General features: G+C 27.4%; 1 protein-coding gene across 1 annotated transcript in view; it reads left to right on the plus strand.

Annotated features, from left to right (window-relative positions):
- Positions 1 to 363: 363 nt before the first annotated feature.
- Positions 364 to 24781, plus strand: part of LOC129963094 (polyamine-transporting ATPase 13A3-like) — a 68228-nt gene continuing 43810 nt past the window's right edge. The window contains exons 1-2 of the mRNA XM_056077151.1: positions 364 to 475; positions 15734 to 15889. Of these exons, the coding sequence (XP_055933126.1) occupies positions 473 to 475; positions 15734 to 15889 (159 nt within the window). The 5' untranslated portion in view covers positions 364 to 472. The remainder of the gene's footprint in view (positions 476 to 15733; positions 15890 to 24781) is intronic.

Here is a 24781-nt window from a genome sequence, read left to right on the forward strand (position 1 = left end):
TATATCTGGTATTTGAAAACATTTTATAATACAGAATGCCTCAATTGTGATGTTTTTCATAAAAATTATTTGGAAAAAAACTCTGTTTTAGGTAAATTGTATTTTCACGATATACATAAAATTATTGCAATGACCGAAATTGCGTAACTGTTTTTTGAATTAAAATTATGAAATTACCATTTTTTTTAATTCAGGGTTATAAGTTCCCATTACACCTGAAATGAAGGTCAACAAATACTAAACAAGCTCACGCGTCTGAAATCAAGTCAATTATGCAAAGTAAAAACTCTTTCAAGGTTAATAGATCCTATTGCAGAATTTCATTGAATCTTTCCTACGGTTCTTCGAAGAGAGAAGTTTCTTTCCGTTTCATATAAAACTTGCGATGTGTGGTTTATTCTCTTAGTGTTGTAAATCAATGTCTCAGAGAATCATAATTTAGAAAAAGATAATTTTCCAAATCTCGAATACAATGGTAAGTCGTTTATTTAAAAACCTTTTGTTAAAATAAGGATATGATCAGTAATTAAACATATCTGATTATTTTCTATACTCATTATCTTGGAAACGGGTGTTTTTTCCCTTTCTTTTTAAATAGTGAAAAATAAAGAATTGATATGTTACATTAAAATTATTTTTCAATGTCTTTGATATTTCTCTTGATTCGTAATTCAGAGTTTAATTTTTATAACCATTTCACTGTTTTTGCTTAAAGACTACACCTTCCCAAAGTTTTGGTTTGAATAAAATAGCATAAATGATTATCGTTATCGTATATATTAAATTGATCTGACGTATAATAATATCATATTTAAACAAAGATAAAGCGGAAATGAATAATCAAAAAAACTATAAAAATTTTCTGTCATTTCCTTTTAAAATTACTCTTCTTATTTATTTTAAATTATGGCAAAGAAGTTAATGAAATTTTTCTATCCTCATTTTGTATAGGTGAAAATGTATAAATGCAGTACATTATTTCTTTAAATGCATATTCATTATTTCTTTTTGAAAGACGCTTATTTTCTTAAAAATATTAGTATAAGTAATTATTAAACAAATTTTATCGAAGACAATTTAAACCATTTAAAAAAGATGAAAGATCTTCAAAAATAATAAAAGTGAAAATGCAGAATAATTACATAAATTATGCATAAGAGGGGCGAATTTAAAAAATTTAATTAACTTTTCAACACGAGGTTATAATAGTATTTGTGATTTTAATATTATACAATGAGTTATATTAAACAGCTTTTCCAATTGAGTTAAAATTTAAATTAGCGGTCTTTTTATTTTTATATGTATAAAATGTATATTAAATAATAAGCATCATCATTATAAAGTGCATTTATATTTTTATAATAATTCTAATAATAGACATTAACATTATTAAAAGCATCTATTTTAGATAGCATCAACATTAATTATATTATTGCTATTTAAAACATTAATTATTATTTATACATTAAAAAGTTAATTTAGAGTCCAAGTTATTATATCATTCCAATATATGCCTTGGTCATTCATTAGGTAGGAAAACTGATTTTCATTTGTTTTTTTCAAACGAAAAAAAAATCGATTTCTAAGATCCTTATAGAGTTGTTGAAATAACGGAATTGTCCAAATAAGAAATTTAAGCTCATATATTATGATGTTTATTATCAGCTTAACAGTGAAAACAAAAATTTCACAGAACGTAGCGTTATCAGTCTAATCATTTATCATATCATATCGAATTGCATCCGAAAATAATTCCAGCTTTGTGTACAGTTCATTGGCCGCTATAATTCCACGGAGATCTGACATCATGGGAAAAATCGAAAACAAACATCCACTTTATAGCAAGATCAATGGATTCAAACAAAGATGAACAACAATAATTTAATGGAGCATTATAACGTATAAATCTTAAAACAATCAAATAATCTAACCTAGAGAATTTAACTAAATAATATTTACTACAAATCTTCAGGGAAAATGTTTGCAGAACTAAATAATAAATATTTCTATGAAATCAAGCACAGACTAACGCCTTAATTAACAGAAAATGTAACATAATATTCCATTATCTTTATTGTATTACTCTTTTAAATATTTCTGTTTACTAAATTCTGATTATTCTAAAAAAATAGAAGTAGATTTAATGGATTTGGATTTAAATATTTTATACTTATTCCCCTTCATTTACTGAATCCAAAATTAATACATCTATCATTTTTGGGACGAAATTAATTTGAAAAACAGTATATTGTACTCCCATTTTGCTTAAATTTGTATAATACGCCGAATAGGAAGCCACTAATAATGTGTGGTAATGAGTTCCATTACCACACTTTATTCATTTCACTTATTTTCATTTAGTTTTATATATTTATTCCATTCACTGGATCAAATTCCGCTAATTTTAGTGTGGATGTTTCCCGTTTTACATTTCCGGCATTAGTATCAAATTTCCGATTGAAAAACAGTTTAGAGACGTATAAATTTATCTTGTATTCATATATGTCATGTGTGATGCGATTTCGTATTATGTGGAGCATATCCTCGCCTTATGCGAGTGTTCAAGACTCTTATATATATTTATCTAATTGTGTTTTCGAATAATCATGATACGCCCGAATAGGCAAACTATCGCAAAGTCAATCCATTGACAAATTTGCTCCAAAATATAGTACATATCTGCAACTCTGACTTTAAAATATTAAGGCATATTTCATACATTTAGTTCGTTGTTTTTGAAGTGTCCTGCCCTCTGACGGATTTCAATCAAGATTAGATACATATCTACAAATCTTTGAGTTTTGTTTCTACTTTGTTTCTTTGAGTTGAGTTTTTTGAGTTCTACAAATCAAATTCGTTTTTATTTAACTTAGTTACAAACATACACTTAAATTCGGAGAGCATTTTTTTAGGGGGAAAATGTGATCTAAACTTGGAAGGTTCATCAAAATCCGTAATCTTTTTTATGCTTGCAGTGCTTATTCTGTATATAATTCTGATATGCAAAAAATAGACAGAAATAAAAGGCTGCGAAATGGGAAATTCGAAATTGACGAATTATATCAATACTGATAATGTGACAGATAAATTATTTCAGCGAATTCCTTATCAGAAAATTTTATGATAATGAATCTTTTTTAGTTAAGCTTAACAATATAGTACAGATTCTCGTATGATTACAATATATAACTACATACATATAACATTACAAAAATAAGGGTGGGGATTATCTCTCTTCAAACACATTTAATCTTTCTTCTAAAAATTTTTAAGCATTCGCAACGAATATGAGATAGCCGAATTATAGGTTTAAAAAAAATTTTCTTGATTATTCTCAGAAACAAATGTTTCTTTCTCTATCCTTTTTTTATCCTCTCTCTTCCTTTTTTTTATTTCAAATATATAATTGTATATCTTGTATAATTAAACATAAATGAGATGGAAAAATCGTTTTTATGGTACATTCACATTACTTCTTATTATTTACACCCACATTAGTTTCTTTCTATTTTTCTAAGCTTCTTAATCTGAATGTAGTTATTAAAACTCTTCAGTAAATGTTCTTATGTTAATTTGTTGGCGAAAGCAAATTCAACAAAATGTTTCATAAAATGCCATATTTCTGCGGAATAGTCACTAAAAGTAGATTTGTGTTACTATTCACTATACCGCTTAGAATAGCATATTTTATTGGTGTTCGTTTTTGAAGATATTGTGAACGGAGGGAATTCAATATAAAAAAAGAAGAGGCAGACACTGAAAAATTCAGAAAATATGTCTACGTATGTACGTACGTAAAAGAACAAATAAATAAAAATTCTTTAGGAATGTATAACAAAAGATATAAAATGCATAATCTATTGTTTCGATGAAGAAATGACAAATTGGTTTTATTTCAATTTTACAGCAAATAAGATGCTAGGAAAGAAGCATGCAAAAATACCTCCGCATTTTGAATTTTTTTTATATCGGTTTATTTTTTTCACAAATCTGCCAAGAAAAGACGGTATAGATTTTTTTTTTTTTTTTTGCTTTCTTTTAACTTAAATTATTCAATCCACGGAAGTAATTTTAATTCATTTTGAAAAAAGTTAATTTTTGAACTACGATTCACATTTACATTATTATTCGAAGAACCTATTTTCTCTTGGAAACAAAATAGAAGTAATGTACATAGATCTGTAAGAATATTTCTGAAAAATAGAAGACAGGTTTGAAGACATAGAAGACGCTTTGGATTTTTTAATTCTCTTTAATATCCATCCCGGGAAGGCATTATTATTTACAAGCAGTTACGCGGACAAGGCACGTCCGCCACAGAGCGGCACTAAAGCAGAAGTCAGGAAGGAAGAGCCCTAAACAAATGATCACTAGTCTTATATAACATGGGATTTCCAGAAATGTGGCGATTGAATACACGTTTTGACCATCGACAAAGGCACGGAAGGGATCATTTTCATTTTACACGTGGAACTGATGATGCATCATTTTTACAAAGCGTCAGTGGAATTGGATCAGGAAACAAGAGAACACTTTAGAATGACCCCGACATGGGCCCAATTAGGCAAAAAATTTAGGAAATTAATTTGGATTAAATTAGATATTAAAATATCACACACACACACATATATATATATATCACTGTATACTAAATAATTCGAATAATGAAAACAAAAATCCATTTTTTTACATTATTAAATCTTTATAAATGTTTCGGGTCATTTTCATGTTTTATAAATGTTCCATGCTCTAGTCTTTTTTTAAGTATTCCTGTTTTATTTTGACGCTAAGCTACGTTTTACCTGTTAATTTATTTAAAGGGGAAATTTAAACAAATATTTTACAATAAAACTGTGCTTTGAAAGAGAAAACTCTTTTACATACCTATATTATAGAATTATCTTTATTTCTGCATAATTTTGATAAAACTCATAAATTATTAAAAATTTGAAAACATGATTGATTTCATTATATTTGTGGAATTAAGACCATGACATCCACATTAAGATATCTTTTTATCATCAAGCACATTAGAAGTGACATTAAACATACCGTTCGTCTTATGTCAGAAACATGAGTATGCAAATAATCACTTTTGAGCACATCCATTTGTAGGATCGCTTTGGACTGTTAACCTCGGAGTATAAACAATCGCATTCCTGACAAAACTCGATAGCAGAATGAATTATCTAATCAGTGTATAAACCCAATAAGTGAAAAATTGATATATGCATGATATCTAGACAATCATAAATATACAGTCTTCTTTATCTCTCTTAACGTTGGATTGAGAGTATTTTCTTTGAGATGTTGAATTTATCTGATGTCTAGATGATAACGAATATGTAAACTTCTATCTTATTTTCCCTAAAATGGGACGAACTAATCGTTCTTTTTGAGAATTGATAATTGATTGTCCGGTAATAATTTAAATAATAATATTTGCATTGAGATAAAATCATTACTTGTAATCTCTTCACGTATTTCTGGAAAATCAGATTAGTAAAAACTAAACCTTTAAAATAATTCTGCGCGGTCATATTAAAAATTCCATACAAACTATATCTTTAAATAACTAGTAAAGAACGAATCTAACAGAAAAGTTTTAAGTTGGCAACGCATATCGCTATTGTTTCTTTCTTTGCTGGCATACCGTTATATCTCGTTTAATTTGAATTTTATCTATAATTCTATTCTATAATGGATTTTTTTATGTAATCATTTATAAATTACAGCAACATTTCATTAAATTACAATTTAATTTTTGCTTTTTAAATTTATATCTGTTTTGAATGGTAGAAATTTTTGCATGCTTGAAATGTTTTAAAAAATCCTTTATTTATTTATTCTAAAAACGTAATAAGAAACAAAATTATAAATGCATTTAAATTACATGATGTACCGTTTCTCTTTCAGAGAAAGTAAGTGCTGAAACAAGTAAAAAATAAATTGTCCGTGTGATATGCATTAAATATGCCATTTTAATTCAATTTACGAACTTTCTTCACACTTTGTAGAAGGAAAAAGAGCATGATATCGTTGTGTAAGACAACATTCCGATATATGTTAGAGAATAAGTTTAAGTTTGTCACGTGACTGTGAAATACATGAATTATTTCTATTATTTTTAAAGAAAATTTTACAAAAAAAAAATGTCAAGAACATATATTTAAAAAAAAAAACTTTAAGTCTTTTACCGTGGTCATATTGAATAACTGCTTAGAATTTAATAAAGTTTTCTGAAAAGGTTAGCTTATATGATTCATGCGAAATTTATATCTGAATTTGTGCATTGTATCATGAAATGAAGTTGTAAATTTAAACATCTAAAAAGAGATTCCATTATTCACGACATTTTCATGCTAAAAGGTGACAGATTTGCTTAGGATTTATAATCAGAATCTAGAATGCTTTATTTCAGAATGTCTTTGTCGCCTTTGAACTGATAATTTATTTTTCCTTTAGAAAACATCAGTTTCGTTCTTTTCTTGTTCTTTGTTTCTCATTCTTCGTTCTTTGTCATTGTTTTTTTTTCATCCTTTGTTAATAATTCATACCAAACAATAGTGATAAAAGTTTTATAAGGACAGGGGAATAAAAAATTTTGTTATTTGAATTGGTAAAACTCATTCATGCTCGACTCAACTAAGTGAGGTATTCTTGAATTACACACACACGTTGAGAGATGGAAAAAAAAAAAAAAAAAACATCTTTTTCAAATAGACGCGTGTGAAAATTTGACACGTTATGAATTAAGAAACAGAATCTGCATCGCGAGCGTATTATACTATAATAAATCCGTGCGAACTTTTCGCGCACTCATAGTTTCTCTAACCTATCGCATCTATTCGAATGATTGAATCCTTTGTTGAAATGTATTATTCAGTGAAGTGAATACACAAAACTGCACTGTTGTTAATGCTTTTACAATTCATTGAATCTCCTTGTATACAATATTTGATATCAGGATTATAACTTCGTTTCTTTTTTTCTTTATTATTTTTTCTGTCTTTTTTAATAATTGGTGGACGAATAATTAGATACTAAATCCAATAACTCTTGATAAAGCTATGTAGATTTCCCATCAGTAAATATAGCACTGGTTATTTGAAAAGCTTGTCCTTGAGATTTATTGATAGTCAGGGCATAGGTAAGGGGGAAATTATCTTCTGTTAATTTAGCAGTGGCACGTTTGGATCAGATAAGGAGATTAATTCGTGGTACAAAAATAACTTTTGCATTACGATATTTCTTGCTCAGCGTTTAAATTTCTGTTCAACATCACAATAGAATTTTTCTTCAAATTTGATTTGCGTAATAGCAGGATTAAGGGGCTTTTAAACATTTTACAATTGTAAAGGGCACAATTGTTGTTAGTTCTCAACAGATTGTACGGAATTACAACTACAATAATCTTTGAAATCTAACTTAACACTGTTTTATATAATGTATTCTCTGCTTCTTGTGCAACTTTTGGTTTTACAGTATTATATGGAAGTATTGATAAAATCGTTACATTATTGGCAGAATTTACTTGTCATTGTTTTAATTATTCTTTTACTCTTCACTCAAATTTTAAATAAGCAACTTATAATAACGTAAACTTATGATAAGTCAGCAATCGACAGAAATCCTATCCACTATTATCTCTTTCATCGCTATAGTATTTATATTAGTAGAAAATGAAGTATATTGGGAAAGGAAATAATATATAGAATTGTAATAACTTCAAATTTTAGATTTTTGTTTGTTAACATTTACCTGAATCCTTATATCCTAAAGAAAATGAAAATAAAAAATTTTTATCCATCCATTTTCATACAAATATCCATTCTCATGAAAGTGTTATTTACAATTCACGTAGCCCAACATTCGTAAATGAAATCTTCAAAAATTATTATCTAAAGGAAAATTTAAAGAAATGTATATTGTAATGTACGTTTTTTTCCCCCTATTTTGTCTAAAAAAGTAGAAAATAATATTTTACCACACATTTTGAGTAAAAACAAATAATAAATATTATAATGTAATGTAACCTTATTTTTTAATCTTAAAATTTAAAATTCTTATGAATGTTTAAGAGCTATTTCTTTAGATATTTAAAATATTAGGAAGAAATACGCAGTCATATTGTTTTAAAAGTTTCATGCTTTTGTAAAATTTATTTTGACTATCAAATATTTGATTAAAAATTATTTTCTATTTTTTATCGTTCGAAATTGCTTTTGAAATATATTTCTCTTAATGGAAAAAGAAATATTCACAAAAAAATTAAACTTTTTTACTGTCTTTCCTTCGATTTTTTTATGATTATAATTATCATGGAATCTTATAATTAATTTCTTTTTCTTGAATTTGTTACCACAAAGCGTATCTTAGTGGATCAAAATTCCATAAAAATTTATTGATAATTAAATTCTGAAAATATTAACATATTACATTGTTACAGGACAAAATTTCAGAATTCTGTAGGCTAAGATAATGAGTGAAAATCGACAACAGAACGAAATATGATTTAAACTGAATAAAAACATACATAAAAAAAATCCCTTTCCAACCTAATATTTTATCCCTATTTTTAAACACTTTTCTTAATTAGACTATTAGAATGTTATAAATTTTTAAAACACTATACACATCCGCAATTTTTATAATACAAGGGATGTTCAAATGAAAAGGTACGAAATGACACTGTGGGTATAAATGAAGACTTTATTCCAAGTATACACCATTCAAAGCATACAAAGTATACATCTATACATCAAGACTTTATATCAAAGTAAGTGTACATACCATAGGCCTGAGCACAACAATCCCATTGATTAACGAGCCGAATGATTCCTTGTTCCCTGAATTCCTGTGGCCGTTACGAGACACAGTCTTTCATAGCGTCCTTGAGTTCGCCGCCCAAGGTCCGCTATTTGTTGAATTCCGCGAGCACAGAAGAACCATAACTGTGAGACACATCGAAGACTATGCAAGTTCATCAACAACAAAAGACCGGGGCTACTCACAGAGGATATGGTTCTGCTTCATGATAAGGTGCGTCCACACATCTCCAAGGTCACACACGTGGAACTGGCCAAGTTCAAGTGGGAGATCTCGACCATCTGCACCATACAGCCCGAACATGTGGCTCTGCGATTTTCATATGTTTGGTCCCCTGAAAAAACATCTGAAAGGAAAGCGCTTCAACTCGGATGTGGTCTCGTCGCGGCCACAGGAATTCTGGGAACAAGGAATCCTTTGGCTCGTTAATCAATGGGATCGTTATGCTCAGGCCTATGGTGTATACTTTAAATAAAGTCTTCATTTATACCCACAGTGTCGTTTCGTACCTTTTCATTTGAACTCCCCTTGTAAAACCGTAAGTTAAATTTCATTTTTCTATCTCATTACGTTTTTGAGTTGTTGTGTTTAAATGCACAAAACTATAAAGGCTTGTCGACAGTTTTCGTCCAGAATATGCCAGAATTATGAACAAAAAACAACATTCAAAAAAGCCTTGAATATCTTTTAAAGCGTCTGAACCATCAAATATATCTTTTATGGCCTAGTTACTGGTAGAAATCATCTGTTTAATCAGGTTATTTATTAGTATGAAAGCGTGATTTCAGAAATTGTTGTTATGTGAAATTCTTTCCAATTAAGACGCAAATATTTAAAGCGAATTGTAAATATTAGGTTTTAAAATGACAAATTTATTCATTTCCAAGTTAAAGAATTTTAAATGATAGAAATACAAACAATTACTGTTTCACAACACAAACATTTTTTATTTCATTAATTTCATCTGAAAAAAGGTCCTATTATTCTTGCATTCCAACAATCTTAAGTATTATTTATTTAAATATATAAATAATATTTAAATTATTCTTGAAGTCATATATTATTATTTGCATTGCTTTCATTTTAATAAATAATTTAGATGCACAGAATAGATTTTCTGCTGATACATTAATATCACAATACGGATCATTGTATCCTTATTTTTTAAAATTCAATAAATTGGTTTTTATTAAACCACTTTTACGAGCTTTTACTTTCAGCCAGAAAAAAAAATGAGATTTGCAGACATTTAAAATGTCTTCAGTGTGAAAGATATAAAAACATTTTAAACCCATATCTTCCATATTTGATGCAAATTTCATATAAGAAACATGGCTAGGGTCATAAGCATTTCTATTTTAATTCGATTTCCTTTTTACATTTGCGTCTTCTACAATATGCCTACTAAAATAATCAGAGATCTTTATGACTTTAGAGGTAAGGATATAAATATGTTTTTACTTAAGATATAGACTATAAAGCTTTTACATTCAAAAATAACCTTTTCTTACATTTATAAAAAAATAGTAAAGTTGCATAGTTTGTTCATCACAATTTTATGTAATAAACATTTATATATTTTATATACACACAAGTAATATATGGATTAAATTATTAGATAAAAAGATAAAAGAATGTAAGTAATTATATTTCATGTTTATTTTGGATAAAATTCAAACACCCAGTACCACATTTTTTCTTTTTCTTTTTTCTTTTAACTTACTTATTCGAATAAATATGTTTTTTTCTTAGAAGAGTAATTCGGTTTAGTTTTAAATCGCTGGCGTCTAACGTTACTGATTAACATATCTTAAGATAATAACCATTATACCTAAATACACCATATTTTTATCACAAGTATTAGAGTATCATTAAAATTGTATTCTATAGTAGAAAATTATCAAATATTTAACTCCATTTAGAAGAGCATTTTATTATAACATACTTGACAGTTGAAACTTTGTGATAAAACTTTTTCTTTTTTATATACATTGACTTATTAATAATAAAAATAGGCTTCTTATTGGGAAAAATGCACAAATATTGATTATTCAGATAATTTTTAAAAAATATTTAATATTTGTATCAAAAAAATTCTCCTAACATATGAAAGTTAAAATGTTATTTAAAAGGAGTATAAAATCACTTACGTGCACAGAGTTAGTATTTCTGATTAATCTTTATCCACAATTATTGCACTCTTGATTAATATAAATTCCATTTCCATTACAATAAGAACAAAAACTGAAAAGGAAATTATAAAGCAAACGATTATCAAGAGAAATATAAAGATAATAATTTAAAATATTGCCAAAATAAAAACAACAGTATAAATATAACAATCATTGAAATAATTCTACATATTTTTTTGTCGTAACTAAATATTTTAAGATAATTCTCGTTTTTTTTTTAAATTAAGTATTTAACAACCAATGATCATATTCCACATTAATGAGAACTATATCAAATATGAAATACTGAGTTTTAATGACATTTATTCTACAGATGTATATCGTTTGGTACAGAATTATTTTTGTGCAATATTCAGTAAAGAAGTGATTTTAAATGCAAATTTATCATAAATTAAAAATATACATCAATAAAAATTCAATTATAGCATGAAAAGTTGTGAATCTCAAAAATGATACTTAAAATGTTTAAAAATATGAAAAAACTGGGAGAGAATTAAAATTTATTCTATTCTCCTGAAAAGTATCAAGTAGCTTTGGAACTTAGTAGAGTTTTGATAGAAGCGAAAGATTTTACATATAAATCGATGGAAACTTTAATAGATTTAATACCAAATTAAAAAAACTGAAAGCTTGAATGTTACACAAAGAGAATAAACTGAGTCTATGTAACATTACATATACATATTTCCGTATATTACAATACGCATTTTCAATACTATAATGATTGATTAATTTTACTATAGTAATGAAATAATATAGTAATGAAATAATATAGTAAAATATAATATTATAGTAATGAATCAATATAATAATTTCATTACTATATAGATATGTATTTATAACTATTATTGTATTTTTCAGCAATTATAATAATCTTTCCACACATACTTAATGATTGTATCGTCTTTAACCACTCATTTTCCACTCACCAATGATGAAGGTTTTTCAAGAGTAATAAACTCTAAAAAATTCTAGCTAAGATAGGGACATTTTTATCTACAGTTAGAGATACAAAATTCGGTTCAGGACATTATAAAGAGGTAATATCAATAAAATATTAAAATGCGTATATTGAATGACTTCTTTGCCTCAAAATCAAAATAACAAATTTTCCAACCTGAATATATAATGTAAATCAATTGTGAATTAAATAAAAGTCTCTTGTGCCCATAAATCTTTTGCACGAAATATATATATATATCTATATATACAGGGTGTTTACGAATTCGACCGACAAATTCAGAGGGTAGATAGTAGGCATCAAGAGGATAAAGAATCACCATACTACATGGGGTCTCAAACGACGCTAAGTAGGTGCAATTCGAAAAAATATATGGAGTTGAACAACAGTTGGAAACTGTAAAAAATTAATAAAAAATAACAAGTGTTGTTTTAACTATGATTTTTTTTTAGTAAAAGCACATTCTAAAAAGTTTCTTTTCATACTGGTAAGATCCGGATTTGATGATTTAGGGGGGCGTAAATGACTGAAACTGAAAAAGTTCCTTAGAACCCATATTTGTAAAACATTAAAACTTGAAGAAAAATAAAAGCTAGAAAATGTAAGGAATTTTATTTTCTATAATTTGATATAAGCTTGTAGTATGAGAACAGGGGAGACTTATATTCAAGAAAAACTAAAATGGTAACCATAAAACATCGCTGCAACATCAGTACCGATGTTCGCAAACAGCGTTGTCAAATTCGAAAGACAAATTTAGAGCAAGATAGTAGGCGTTAAGTAGATGAAAAATTACCACAAAACATAGGGTCACAGGCAACGTTTATTCAGTGAAAATAGCAAAAACAGATGTAGAAAAGACTATGAGTCTGTCGAAGAGAATGGTCCTATGAATGCGAGGATTAGGAACAAGGTAGTTGAGAAGAAGCCTTCTCGTATGTAAATTTTTCATGGTTCGAAAAAAAAAATAAAAGTATCGAGCAAGTATTCATTAATGAGCGTTTGCAGAATTGATGGTCGTTAAACTTCATTCGCAAACAACAAATCAGATTTCTCGAATGCAACTAAAATGTGCTGGTGTTCCATCATGCATTAAAAAATGTTCTGGCGTAAAATGGTCTGTGTTCCCTGCAGTAAATCCGGAGGAACGTGCTGGGAGAAAATAAGGTACTTTGTGCCGCTGAGGTGTCCGTGTAGAAGATACGGTCCAAATAAATGACTGCCCTGATGTTAATATCAAACTTGTGCTGTACATTCGAATGAGATAGTGATGTGGGGATTTTAGAATCACCAAATATGCAAATTGTGCGTGTTGAAGACACCTTCTTTCGCAAAGTAGGCTTCATCTGAGAATAAAACTCTAGCAGAAAAGTGTGCATCTTCTTGTGTGGCATCAAGCATCCAGCACTCAATTTGCGATTTTCATTGAAAAACGTTAGCTGTGACCCCATGTTTTCTGGTAATTTTTCATCTCCTTAACGCCTACTATCCTTGCTCTGAATTTGTCTTTCGAATTTGACAACACTCTCTGCGAACATCGGTACTGATGTTGCAGCGATGTTTTCAGGTTACCATTTTAGTTTTTCTTGAATATCTATAAAACTCCCCTGTTCTCACACTACATAAAATTCCTTACATTTTCTAGCTTTTATTTTTCTTCAAGTTTTAATATTTTTACAAATATGGGTTCTAAGGAACTTTTTCAGTTTCAGTCATTTACGCCCCCCTAAATCATCAAATCCATATCTTGCCAGCATGAAAAGAAACTTTTAAGAATGTACTTTCACTTTTAAAAAATTCATACTTGAAACAACATTTGTCATTTTTTTATTAATTTTTTACAGTTTCCAGAAGTTTTTTGACTCTCTATATTTTTGCGATTTTCACCTACTAAACGTCGTTTGGGACTCCATAATGTATGTGGATTCTTTATCCTCTAGATGCCTAGTATCACCCCTCTGAATTTGCCGGTCGAATTCGGCAACACCCTGTGTGTATATATATATATATATATGTATATATATATATCCTTTCTTGCAAATATCCAATATATATCCAAAAAAGGACAGTTTCTAACAGAATCGTTGTAAATATCATTGACTTGTAATTACTGTAATATATTTAAAGCCGATGGTAGAAACAGAGAGGTGTTAGCATAATACTATCTCGGGATTCGAATACTTAAATAATAAATAAAGACATTAGAAATTTTTGCAGTGCAACAGGTGTTTTGAAATCTAAATAAAATTTTCAGTTTTTACCCTTGCATACAAAGCCAAAACTATAACATATGGTATTCAAATATTTTTGAAAAATTTTGAAATAAAATAAATCAGTTTTTTTTACATACATTTCTTACGCTTTCAATGCTCTATTTCATTTTTAACTATCATTTTACTTACTTATTAATGTGATAATAATGCCATTTGTTTAGTTTTTAAGAGGAAACAGTGGACTTTGCACGTTTTCGCCCATTTTTGCTTATTTAAATTTTATTTTTTTCGTTTCATCACCAACATATATGTTTATATTCAACTAAAATAGTGTTCTAAAATGTATTGTTCAATAAAATAAATATTTGAAGGCGTAAGAGGAAAAAAAAGTACATCCAAATGTCTTTTCTCAAAATATATTGTAATTCGATTATAATATCTTTGAAATGTACCAAGTGTCTTAATTTTTGAAGATATTAAATGAATTTGATAATAAAGATTTAGGTCAAACTTTAAGTCAACGGGGTATGCATTTTATGTTTTTAATTTTTTTAGATAGTTAAAAGTCAATTTTAGTTCAGAAAAACATAAAATTCCTATGAAGATTTAGTAAATGTGCATAAAAACATTTCAAAAAAATTAGTATTCAATTTGAATTACAAAATCATACATAGTTTTGCTCCAAATAAATTTATAGTGGGTAGCAAAAAAAAAATAATAAATAAATAACAGAATAAATTAAAAATTAAGTTGCCTAGAATATTTAAAAATTTTTAAAAATTATATATTTTTCAATTTTTTTTAAATAATATATTTTGTTTCAAAATGTTTTTTAAGAAAGTTGTCTATTTATATTTTAATATATATGCATTAAAAATTTCCTAACCCTTAGTGAATAATTCGCAAAAGTGTCTTGTAGAGCTCACCGTCTCCTTAGATGAAATTTAGATATCAGTATGCCCTTTGTGTACAATTCTAAAAGAAAGGAATCAAAGTAAAAAAAATATAAATAATGGCTTCTTTTTGGCAAGCTTCCATGTAAAACAAAGTGTTGGACGAAAATTTTCAGTCAACAAAAACCAGGAAATTTCAACTTCTCAACACGAAACTATTCAAAACTCTCTTACTGACGACAAAATTGAAGTGCTGCATTTAATGAGGAAATGACCACACAATCAAAAATTAAGAGCCCCATCAATTGTTCAGATGAACCTGACCGTGATGATGGTTATGAAGTGTTTTTTGTGTCCTCCCAACAGAATTACGATCCACAAACTCCTATTAAAAACATTTCACTTTCAATATCCTGATGTAATAAAACATGAAAAATGTGAGAAAAGAAGTAGAAACTATAATAATAATCCTTAAAATTTAGCTCCCAAAACCTGCGTTTCTCCGCATTTAAATAGCGTGCGTTCGTTTCATCAGAGTAATAGTAAATCCATTTTGCGGAACAGTTGAAAGCCAGTTTTTTTTCGTGCTTTATCGCCGCACGTCAAAAAGTTATTTAACTTCCTTTTCTTGCTCTTGTCCCTCAGAACTGGAAGGAGCGTTCCAAGAGAGCGCGCATCTCTCCTCCTCATCATCATCGACACAGATTTGTCACCTTTACACGTTTGGATGAGTCGTCTCTCTCAGCTCTGGATATGAATTTGGGTAAACAAATTCAAGTTTTAGACGAAGAGCAGAACTTGGTAAGAATTAGTCTTTTATTTATTCTTTTTTGTGCCATTACCTTCTGTTTTTTTTTTTTTTTTTTTGTTATTTCTTTGAACCTTTGGAAAATCAGTTATAGCGGAACTTTAATAATTCGAAGCTAAAAAGATTAAAATAAGAATTCTTTTTAAATTCTATTTATCTGTAAATTCGGACTAAGAAAAATTTTATCTAAAAATGAGTAAAGTAAGAAAAAAAAATTATAAATGCAAAGCATCAATAAAAATTCTTTGAAATATTTCATAAAGATGTCAAATATATATTATTAAACGCTGTGTAATCTTAAAAAAAATAAATGATAATAATTGATTATTTAAAACTAATTGCTTATTGAAATACTTCTAACTTAAAAAATTGAAAATTAGTTTTTTTCAAAATTATAATTTCAATAAGTGAGTAATTTTAATTAACAAACATAATATAGAGTTTTGGATATGAAAATTGTGCTACAAAAATTTATGATTTGTATATAATTACAAAACTTTTTTTTATTACTCTGTTATCGCAACCATATTGAATTAGTTTCATTATTTAAGATTTCAGTACCTTGTTGGATTCCCAATGTCACTTTTTTAGACATTTCTCTAAGAATGTCTAAGAATCGGTATTTATAATTGAAGAAAGAAAAAACATGCTTTTGATTGTTTGTAAAAGTTAATGAAATATCGGTAAAGTAATGTTCAGGTTACATACAGATGCTGTGTAACAGTCAGAATTAACTTTTCCAAATGAATTTCGATAAAAATACAATCAAAATCGTAAAAGTACTTCTGAGAGAAAAGTAGTTATAAGTAGAGAAAAGTAGTAGTCTATGATTTAAATATAATTAGATGCATATAGTAATCCACATATTTCTACCATGACTTCCGCGCAATGTAATACAGGAAAGATTTACTGATCCGAAGCTGATAGAACCATAGTAAAAATTTAATTTATCCAAATATTCAAATTTAAAAAAATACATCTGTAAAGGAATTTAAAAAGAGAAAACGATCATTTTAAAATTAAAATTGGTAGTAAAGATCCATTTTTGATACTTAATAGTTTTAATGAATAATATATAACTAAGAAATAAATAAAGTATTAATAATTAATCATAATTAAAAAAATTGATATAAATTTAAAATTTGTTATAAGAAAATTCTAATAAATGATATACAAAATTTATATAAAAAAACAGTATGAAGTACTTTGAATACAACAAATGTGGAATAGAACTTTATAATAAAAGGTACTGTTCGTTTCTAATATGCTAAAATTCTTTTAAAAACATGAGAAAAATTTTATTGGTTTTTATGATTGTCCAATCCATGAATGAATTAAAGGCCTTTAAAATCATGCATTTAATATCATTACATAAACAATAAATTAAAGTTATTTTATTAATAAAAAATATAAAAAAAATTTTAAAAATCATAATTTGTACTTTTAAATTCTAATTAGCCATAATAAATTCGACTTAACGATGATATTCTAACATTATGTTTATAAGATTCCCGAGGAAGAAAAAAATAGGATTATAAATGAATTAGCCACTTTCTGTTGAATAACATAGTTCATAATTAAACTTAGACAAAGGAACAAAACATACTTCTCAATATATAAGAATAATTCAATCGTGCTTCTAAAGTTTATTTATTAACTTATATTAGAAATGCAGAGTATTTTAACTAAATGGAACGCCAAAATGGGCCAATTGACTCTTCCTCAATTTGAGCCGACCGTTTTACAGGATTGGAAAATGTTTCTTTTCAAAATCAGAATGAATCAAAAGTTTCAGTTACTTTATATTAGAACGAAATGATTACCAAAGGATTCATTTTCAAAATTAGTAAACTATGTTGCCTAGCTGAGTATAGAAAATAGTTGTTTGGTCCACTTTAGTTCTTAATGCTTCATCTAATCAAAAAATGATGCAGAATTTTAAAAGGTTTGTGTTTGATCTTATAAATGTGCATTTTTACTACTACTATCGAACACTTAAAAATTTTTTTGGACAGATTTGTTATAAAATATGTGATTATTGATCTAAATAATATTAATTACCTAAATAGTATAATTACTTCAGATGCACCTACTTTTCGTCAATTACTTGTATAGGAATTCAATTCATTGAAAGTGACATCAAATATCCGAGAGCTCAGTGTTTATAAAAGGTTAAATATCAAATATACGTATAATTTGCTCAAATAATTAATATCTGTGCAGTTTTGCAATAATTTTGGAACAAAAAGGTATTAAGACAAAAAAAAACTAAATAAAGGCTCATTAACAAAATAAAAAATATTGGTCGATAAAAATAAAAATTGTAAAATTATGGAAGACATTATAAACTGAAAACAGGCTCATTTTGAATGCCGTATTTCTCAATGGTTCATGCAGCAATTCTTTATAATATATAGTTTATGTTTTTACTATTTAAATTACTATGACATAATAACAGGTTTTTAGGACTAAAAAATAAATTATCTGTGATTTAATGTATTGAAAAATAAGTCTCATAAGTATTTTAGAAATGTCAAAATTACTTGAATTAATTTTTTTGCGAGTATGATTAATTTGTTCTAAGTAAAATATATGCATACAATTAATTAAATATAACAAATAACATTGAAAAGCCATACACATGGTCATGTATGTTCATATACAATCAATGTCATCTTCACTATATTAGTTTTTTTTTTTCAATACAAGATATGTAAACAAAAGTGTGTAAGAAATACAAGACGAAATATAATAAATTTTTGTTTACATTTAATTTGTTCCTATTTGGAAAAACTTAATAACAGTAAGAAATCATTGTTAACTATTAACTTTAAATAATGTTTTGATTTAGTAAGAATTTTATTTTAAAGACATAATTTTTGGATTAAAATTACAATAAAAACTTCCTTTAAAGTTAAAAATCTGATTGAAAATCACTTTTTAAAAAAGACCAAATAATGCTTTATGTTAGTATTAATCATCATATAGAACTATGATGAATATTGTTTCAGAATCAAAGATCTTCAAGATGGTGTAGAGTTCGTCTACGTTATTTCACTACAGACGAAAAACCAAGATTAATGATAATTTTCAGCAATTAATTAATTTTCAGATAATTTTCAAACCATTTCGAAAAAACAAGATTAATGATATAAATCATTATAATAAAGTCTAAAAATTGGTAAATATAAGAAGACACACACATTTATATTTATAGGTATATATTGGTATATGGAGTCCAGTTAGAGTACCCTGAAAAAAAAAGTCTGATGTAAATAATGTTTAAACAATTAACAAAATCATCTTCCATTATTTGAACTAATTACACCGAAAGTTAGTGAATAAATCAAGACCTAATGATGAATCAAATGAAACTTCATCGCATCATCTACTCAAAGAGCACTTCCTTTCCTATGTTTATCTCTAGAATGAAGAGTGGTGTAATTCTATTTTTTGCGCTTTATTTACTATCATTGATTTGATTACTGAGCAGTTTGTCCTTGATTTAAAAATTTTGCAAAAGTTTTGATGCCTTTTAAAACATTTGTCTTTTGAGTAAATATTCAAATTTATTTGGTTTAAATACATGTTTAATTTTAATCTCTAAAACAAAGTTTACTAAAAAAATTTTTAAACAAAAAAAAAAATTGATATTCGCCAAAAAAATTCAGTTTCGAAATTTCGGGGAATCTCCTCGTATTAAACCTTTCTTGATATTGAAACGCACATACATATTTTTTTTATTGCGTGTACTGGCAATATGGATAATAAATCAAAAACTCAAAAAGATGTACACTTGAACAGATCTGATATACGAGTTTTGCTCCACAATAGTATATATCTGATAAATTTTGATTGAAATCCAACAACGGTAAGTGCATATGTCTCTCCTCCAAATGTGAATATGATAGTCCAAACCGCAACAATCTTTAGAATGAAATTTGGCTTTTGAATGTGTCGGTGGAATTGCAATCCCCATAAAATTAAAAAGTTAACTGTTCGTCGCTTTACTTTTTTCATGTACATATGAATATGTAAATTTTAAAAAACAGCAAGATGCATAAAATGAAATGTGGTACATGGTTTTAACACCCAAATGAAATGTTTATATTAAATCTTTGGCATGATAGATAAAAGAAATTAAGTTCAAAATCATTTCTTCCGTTTTGCTACGAACTAATCACAAAATGTACCAAGCAGTATAAGAAAACATGAATTTTAGATGAAAGAGTATTCCATATTTTTATTTCATGGTCAGTTCATAAATCAGATTATAGTTTAATATATTATTTTTTTTAATTTTTGACTATTTAACTTTATAGCCGGGTTAACTATTGCACTTAAACGTGACTTATTGGTATAAAAAAAAGGTACAACGAAAATCAGAGTATAAATTATTTATAAATTCTGCAAGCGTTTAATTTATCAACAACCTTCTATATTTCTTTTTAGTATTTCACTCAATTTTGAATATAAAAAGATTAATTCTATATAATTGCTATCGATTTGTTGAAAGAGAAAGTTTATATATTACACGGAATAATTTAAGAGTCTATGAAGTAATTCTTTGACTATATTTAGAAACTAAACATTTCCTTTTAATAACACCTCCTTTCTTATATTTGGAATTATAAAATGATTCAAATAATTGATAGATTGTATATATAGGGTGTTCATTAATTATTGTCGGGGTTTCCGTACCTCATAACTTTCAAATAAAAAATATTACACAAAAAATGATTACGTATTCGTAAATTACAACTCAAAGAATTTTACGTGGCAGCAATGCGATCTTAGCGCATTTGCAGTCTGGGTAATTATGACGTCATAAATAAAAATGGCGACCGTGCAAGAAAAAGCAATGTGTGTATTGTGGTTTTTCGAAACTAAATCAGTCATAACTACTCAACGTCGCTTCAGGACCACGTACAAGAAAGATCCTCCTTCGGATAATTCTATCAGACGCTGGTTAACACAATTTCAGAAAACTGGTAGCGTTCTACACCGAAAGGGAGCGGGAAGACCGAGCACATACGACGATATGGAACGTTCTCCATAACCGCCTTCAACTGAATGCCTACAAAGTGCAAATTGTGCAAGATTTACACTTTAATATCATTAATAAAATTCTTTGAGTTGTAATTTACGAATATGTAATCGGTTTTTGCGTAATATTTTTTATTCGAAAGTTATGAGGTACGGAAACCCCGACAATAATTAATGAACACCCTATATTTTTAATAAAGCTAAGTTCAAACTTATTGCATGAATCAAATGAAGTAAACGACATTAAAATACGTCAAACACTTGAAAACGAAAAGCTAAAATTTTTTCATAGAGTTGTCATGGTTACGTCATTAAATATGATTTAAATAAAAGAAGAATTTGGAAAATTTAAAGCCATTTTCCTTTAATACATGTTAGTATTAAACAATTAACATTTTAAAGTTTGATGTTTTGCAATCACTTAATTGTTATTATTATTTATTTTTATTTATTTATATATTTATTTATTTTATTTCTTTATTTTACATTATTTTTACTTAATTATTCTATTCTATTTATTTTTTAATTCGGACTCACTTTAGGGATGACAAAAATGGCTACAATGGCAAATTTAAAACTATCGCTATTTTAGCTGTTCATTTTTTTTAACCCTTATCGTGGCAAGATTACTTTTTTGAAGAAAAGCAAAAAAAAAAAAAAAAATGTATATAGGTAGCTATACATTTTGTATAGTATACCTCATTTTGTATAGCATCTCATTTTGTATAGTATACCATACATACAACTTTATAAAAATTATTTTATAGTGGTAGTATATTTTTGTAAAGTTGTATGTATGGTATACTATACAAAATGAACATAAGGGTTTTAATTAGACAATATCAGATTGCTTCCCAAGCGCAAAGGAATGAATTAAAACCCATTTTTAATATTCTATCTACCCAAGAGAAAGAAAAAAAAACATTGATGAATTCTGGGGATAGTTTATTTTTATACTGGATTACAGTTTTTTTTATTCTTAAATTTTATTTTATCTATATATATAAATGAAATCAGCTAACTTTTTTTTAAAATAATATAATTTTGATTACTCCATAAAGTCGCCTTCTCTGGACATTTTGAATTTGCAGATCGGCAAGCATTCATTTTTACCAAGAAGATAGTCGAATTATTTTACAAATCTTCATTGAAAGGAAAGAAATCAAAAGCGAAAGGAGCAATTGTGATCATCATTACAAAGATATTGACCTCAATGTTCTACTCTTTCTCTTTCTCCGACCTTGAAAAATAAAAATACTTTGACTCAGTAAATGATATGTTTATAATAAATGTAAGGCACGATGGGTGTGTTTTTTTCTGCAAGTTAATACTATTTTTTTAAGTAACATTATAATTATGCTCCATTAAGAATCCTGATCATGTTAACAAAGATCAATGGATATTTCAGTGATAAAATTCTTCGTCACAGAAATCAAAGAAAGAAAAAGATCTTAACATAGCAGAATTGCATCAAGGCTAGATGATGATTCAGTTCCAACAAATTTAGGAATTCTTGCTGTAAAAATGAATACTTAAAAAAAATGTTAATGAAACGTTATTAATTTTTGTCAATATTTAAATGTGCATGTGTGTTTAGAAAATTTAATATAAAATTACCTTTTTAATATTAATTGATATAGACAATACATTAATTAAAAATAAGGAATTAATAAATTTCCTTATTATTTTAATTAAGACTAAGTTTTTTTCTTGTGTACAAAATATGGCTATAAACTACCTAGACTGATAATTACAATTTTTGTTTTTAATTTTTTACAGATTTAAAATTATCAAATTCAAAGTAATCTTCTATTTGTTCCCTATACCTCTCCACATGAATTTTTCACTGTTCAAAGTAGAGTAGTAGAGGTCATTTCCTAAAAGCCTTTTCCTCGCTCTCTTGTTTTTGCTTTATTACATTATAATTACAGATCTTAAATAATTGTGATGAAAATATATCACAAGGTGCAAAATCAGGCGAATAGGATTGGAGTTCTATGAAATTCTAGTCAAAAATGTTTTGACAGGTTCTTGATTGTGGACTGGGGAACGAAAGAAAGTACAATTTATTCTAAAACAAATCAGAATCTTTCCTTACTACCCCTTCACTAATGGAAGGATATTTATGTAGTCTAAAGACACTAGTGCTAGTAACTTTTTGGTCTACAGGGTGCCCAGTCAATGCGTATAATTCATCTGATGTTAAATCCTATTGTCGAATTTGGTCAACAATAATGAATATTACCGTCATTAATCTCTTATGAATCATATTTGAACTTTTTAAATCAATCAGAAACTTAGGTATACGACAAGTACTCATTACAGTACACTTGTTATAACAATGAATTAGTTTCATCATCGATTTCCTAAGTTTATAGAAAAAGTTCATTTTAGCATGCTGCTCTTGAGTGTCCGATTATAAAAATTTTAAACGAATGAATTGATTTTCCGTCGAATGGTAAACTTGAAAAGTAAAAAATTCCCCAGAAATGTTCAAATAAGTTATAATAGAAATCTTTTTCGATATAATGAGTTTGGCTTCCTATATAATTTCCTCTAAGCAGTGAAAAACCTGTTTCAATTTCCTGAAAAATGAATCTGAAATGCGGAATTTTATTTTTACCAAACGATAATCAACCATTTATTCTAAGCACGTCTTTTCTACTAAGTATTTTAGTAATTGATACGTCATTATCATTTCTAACGAATAACATCAATAAAATTAGGCGGCATGTCTGACTCATTTGGCGACATCTCTCCCATGCATTTTCACATAATAAGGGAATATTGAAAGTACATGCATCTACGTCACTTGCAATTTTTTCTTTATCTTTCCAGACCATGTATTTTTATCGTATTTACCTTAGTTTCGTGAGTCTTTACACATTGTGCGGGTTACTGAGAAAAATATGAATATATTATTCACTTTTTCTTGGGGGTGGGGAGGAAGAGATTTGGGTATGTGAGAAGTCAATAAGTCCGAATGACCTTCGTTTTCAGATAGCGCCAAACAAAAATTTTATTCTGTAATTTGATGCCATCTTGGAAGTGATACTCATCTGTAATCGGCTGTTTTCAGTGGATTGTTGATATTAGCGAGGAGTGACCTCAGTTTCAGTTTTGAAACTGATCGCAAGCAACAACATTAAAAAGGTTTCTTCTGAATTTCGAAATATTTCAAGGTGAATCATGAGACATGATTATCTTCTATTCAGGTAAACATTCTGAAAATATCTTGGATAAAAACATACGACACTTTTTTTTTCTTTCGTATAAAAAATTGAAAAAAAAAGATAGTTCTGTAATCTTCAATAAATAAACAAATAATACAAATAAATAAGTTTGTAAAAAATACAAGATCTATAAATTATAAAATATTAGGATAGAATCAACATTTTATAAAATATAATTAGATTTTATACATTTCATTACATTAAATTCGTTGTTAGAATGTTTATAAACACTGAAAATCTGGTTCAATAATTAATAACAAACATGGATATCGAATAATCAGAAATCATTATAAATAAAAAGCGATACATTTCCACAAGGTTAGTAAAATAAAAATTAATTTTAAATAAAATACCGTCAAGTTAGAAATGTGTAGAAATGTGAACCTAAATTTACCAGTTTATTAAAAGAAGAGCCTCATAATATACACTATCTAGGGTAGCAAAATACGTAAATCCGCCAATCTGTCAATGTAAAAAGGCTTCATATTTAATACCTGCTGCATTAAGGAGAATACCTAAATTGCCGCTTTTAAGCTTTAAAAAAAGAAGGAAGTTGTTAATACAAATGCAGTTAAAGGGGACACCAGCGAGGGATGAAGTTAAGTG

The sequence above is a fragment of the Argiope bruennichi genome, chromosome 3 (genome assembly GCF_947563725.1).
Source record: "Argiope bruennichi chromosome 3, qqArgBrue1.1, whole genome shotgun sequence".
NCBI lineage: Eukaryota > Metazoa > Arthropoda > Arachnida > Araneae > Araneidae > Argiope > Argiope bruennichi.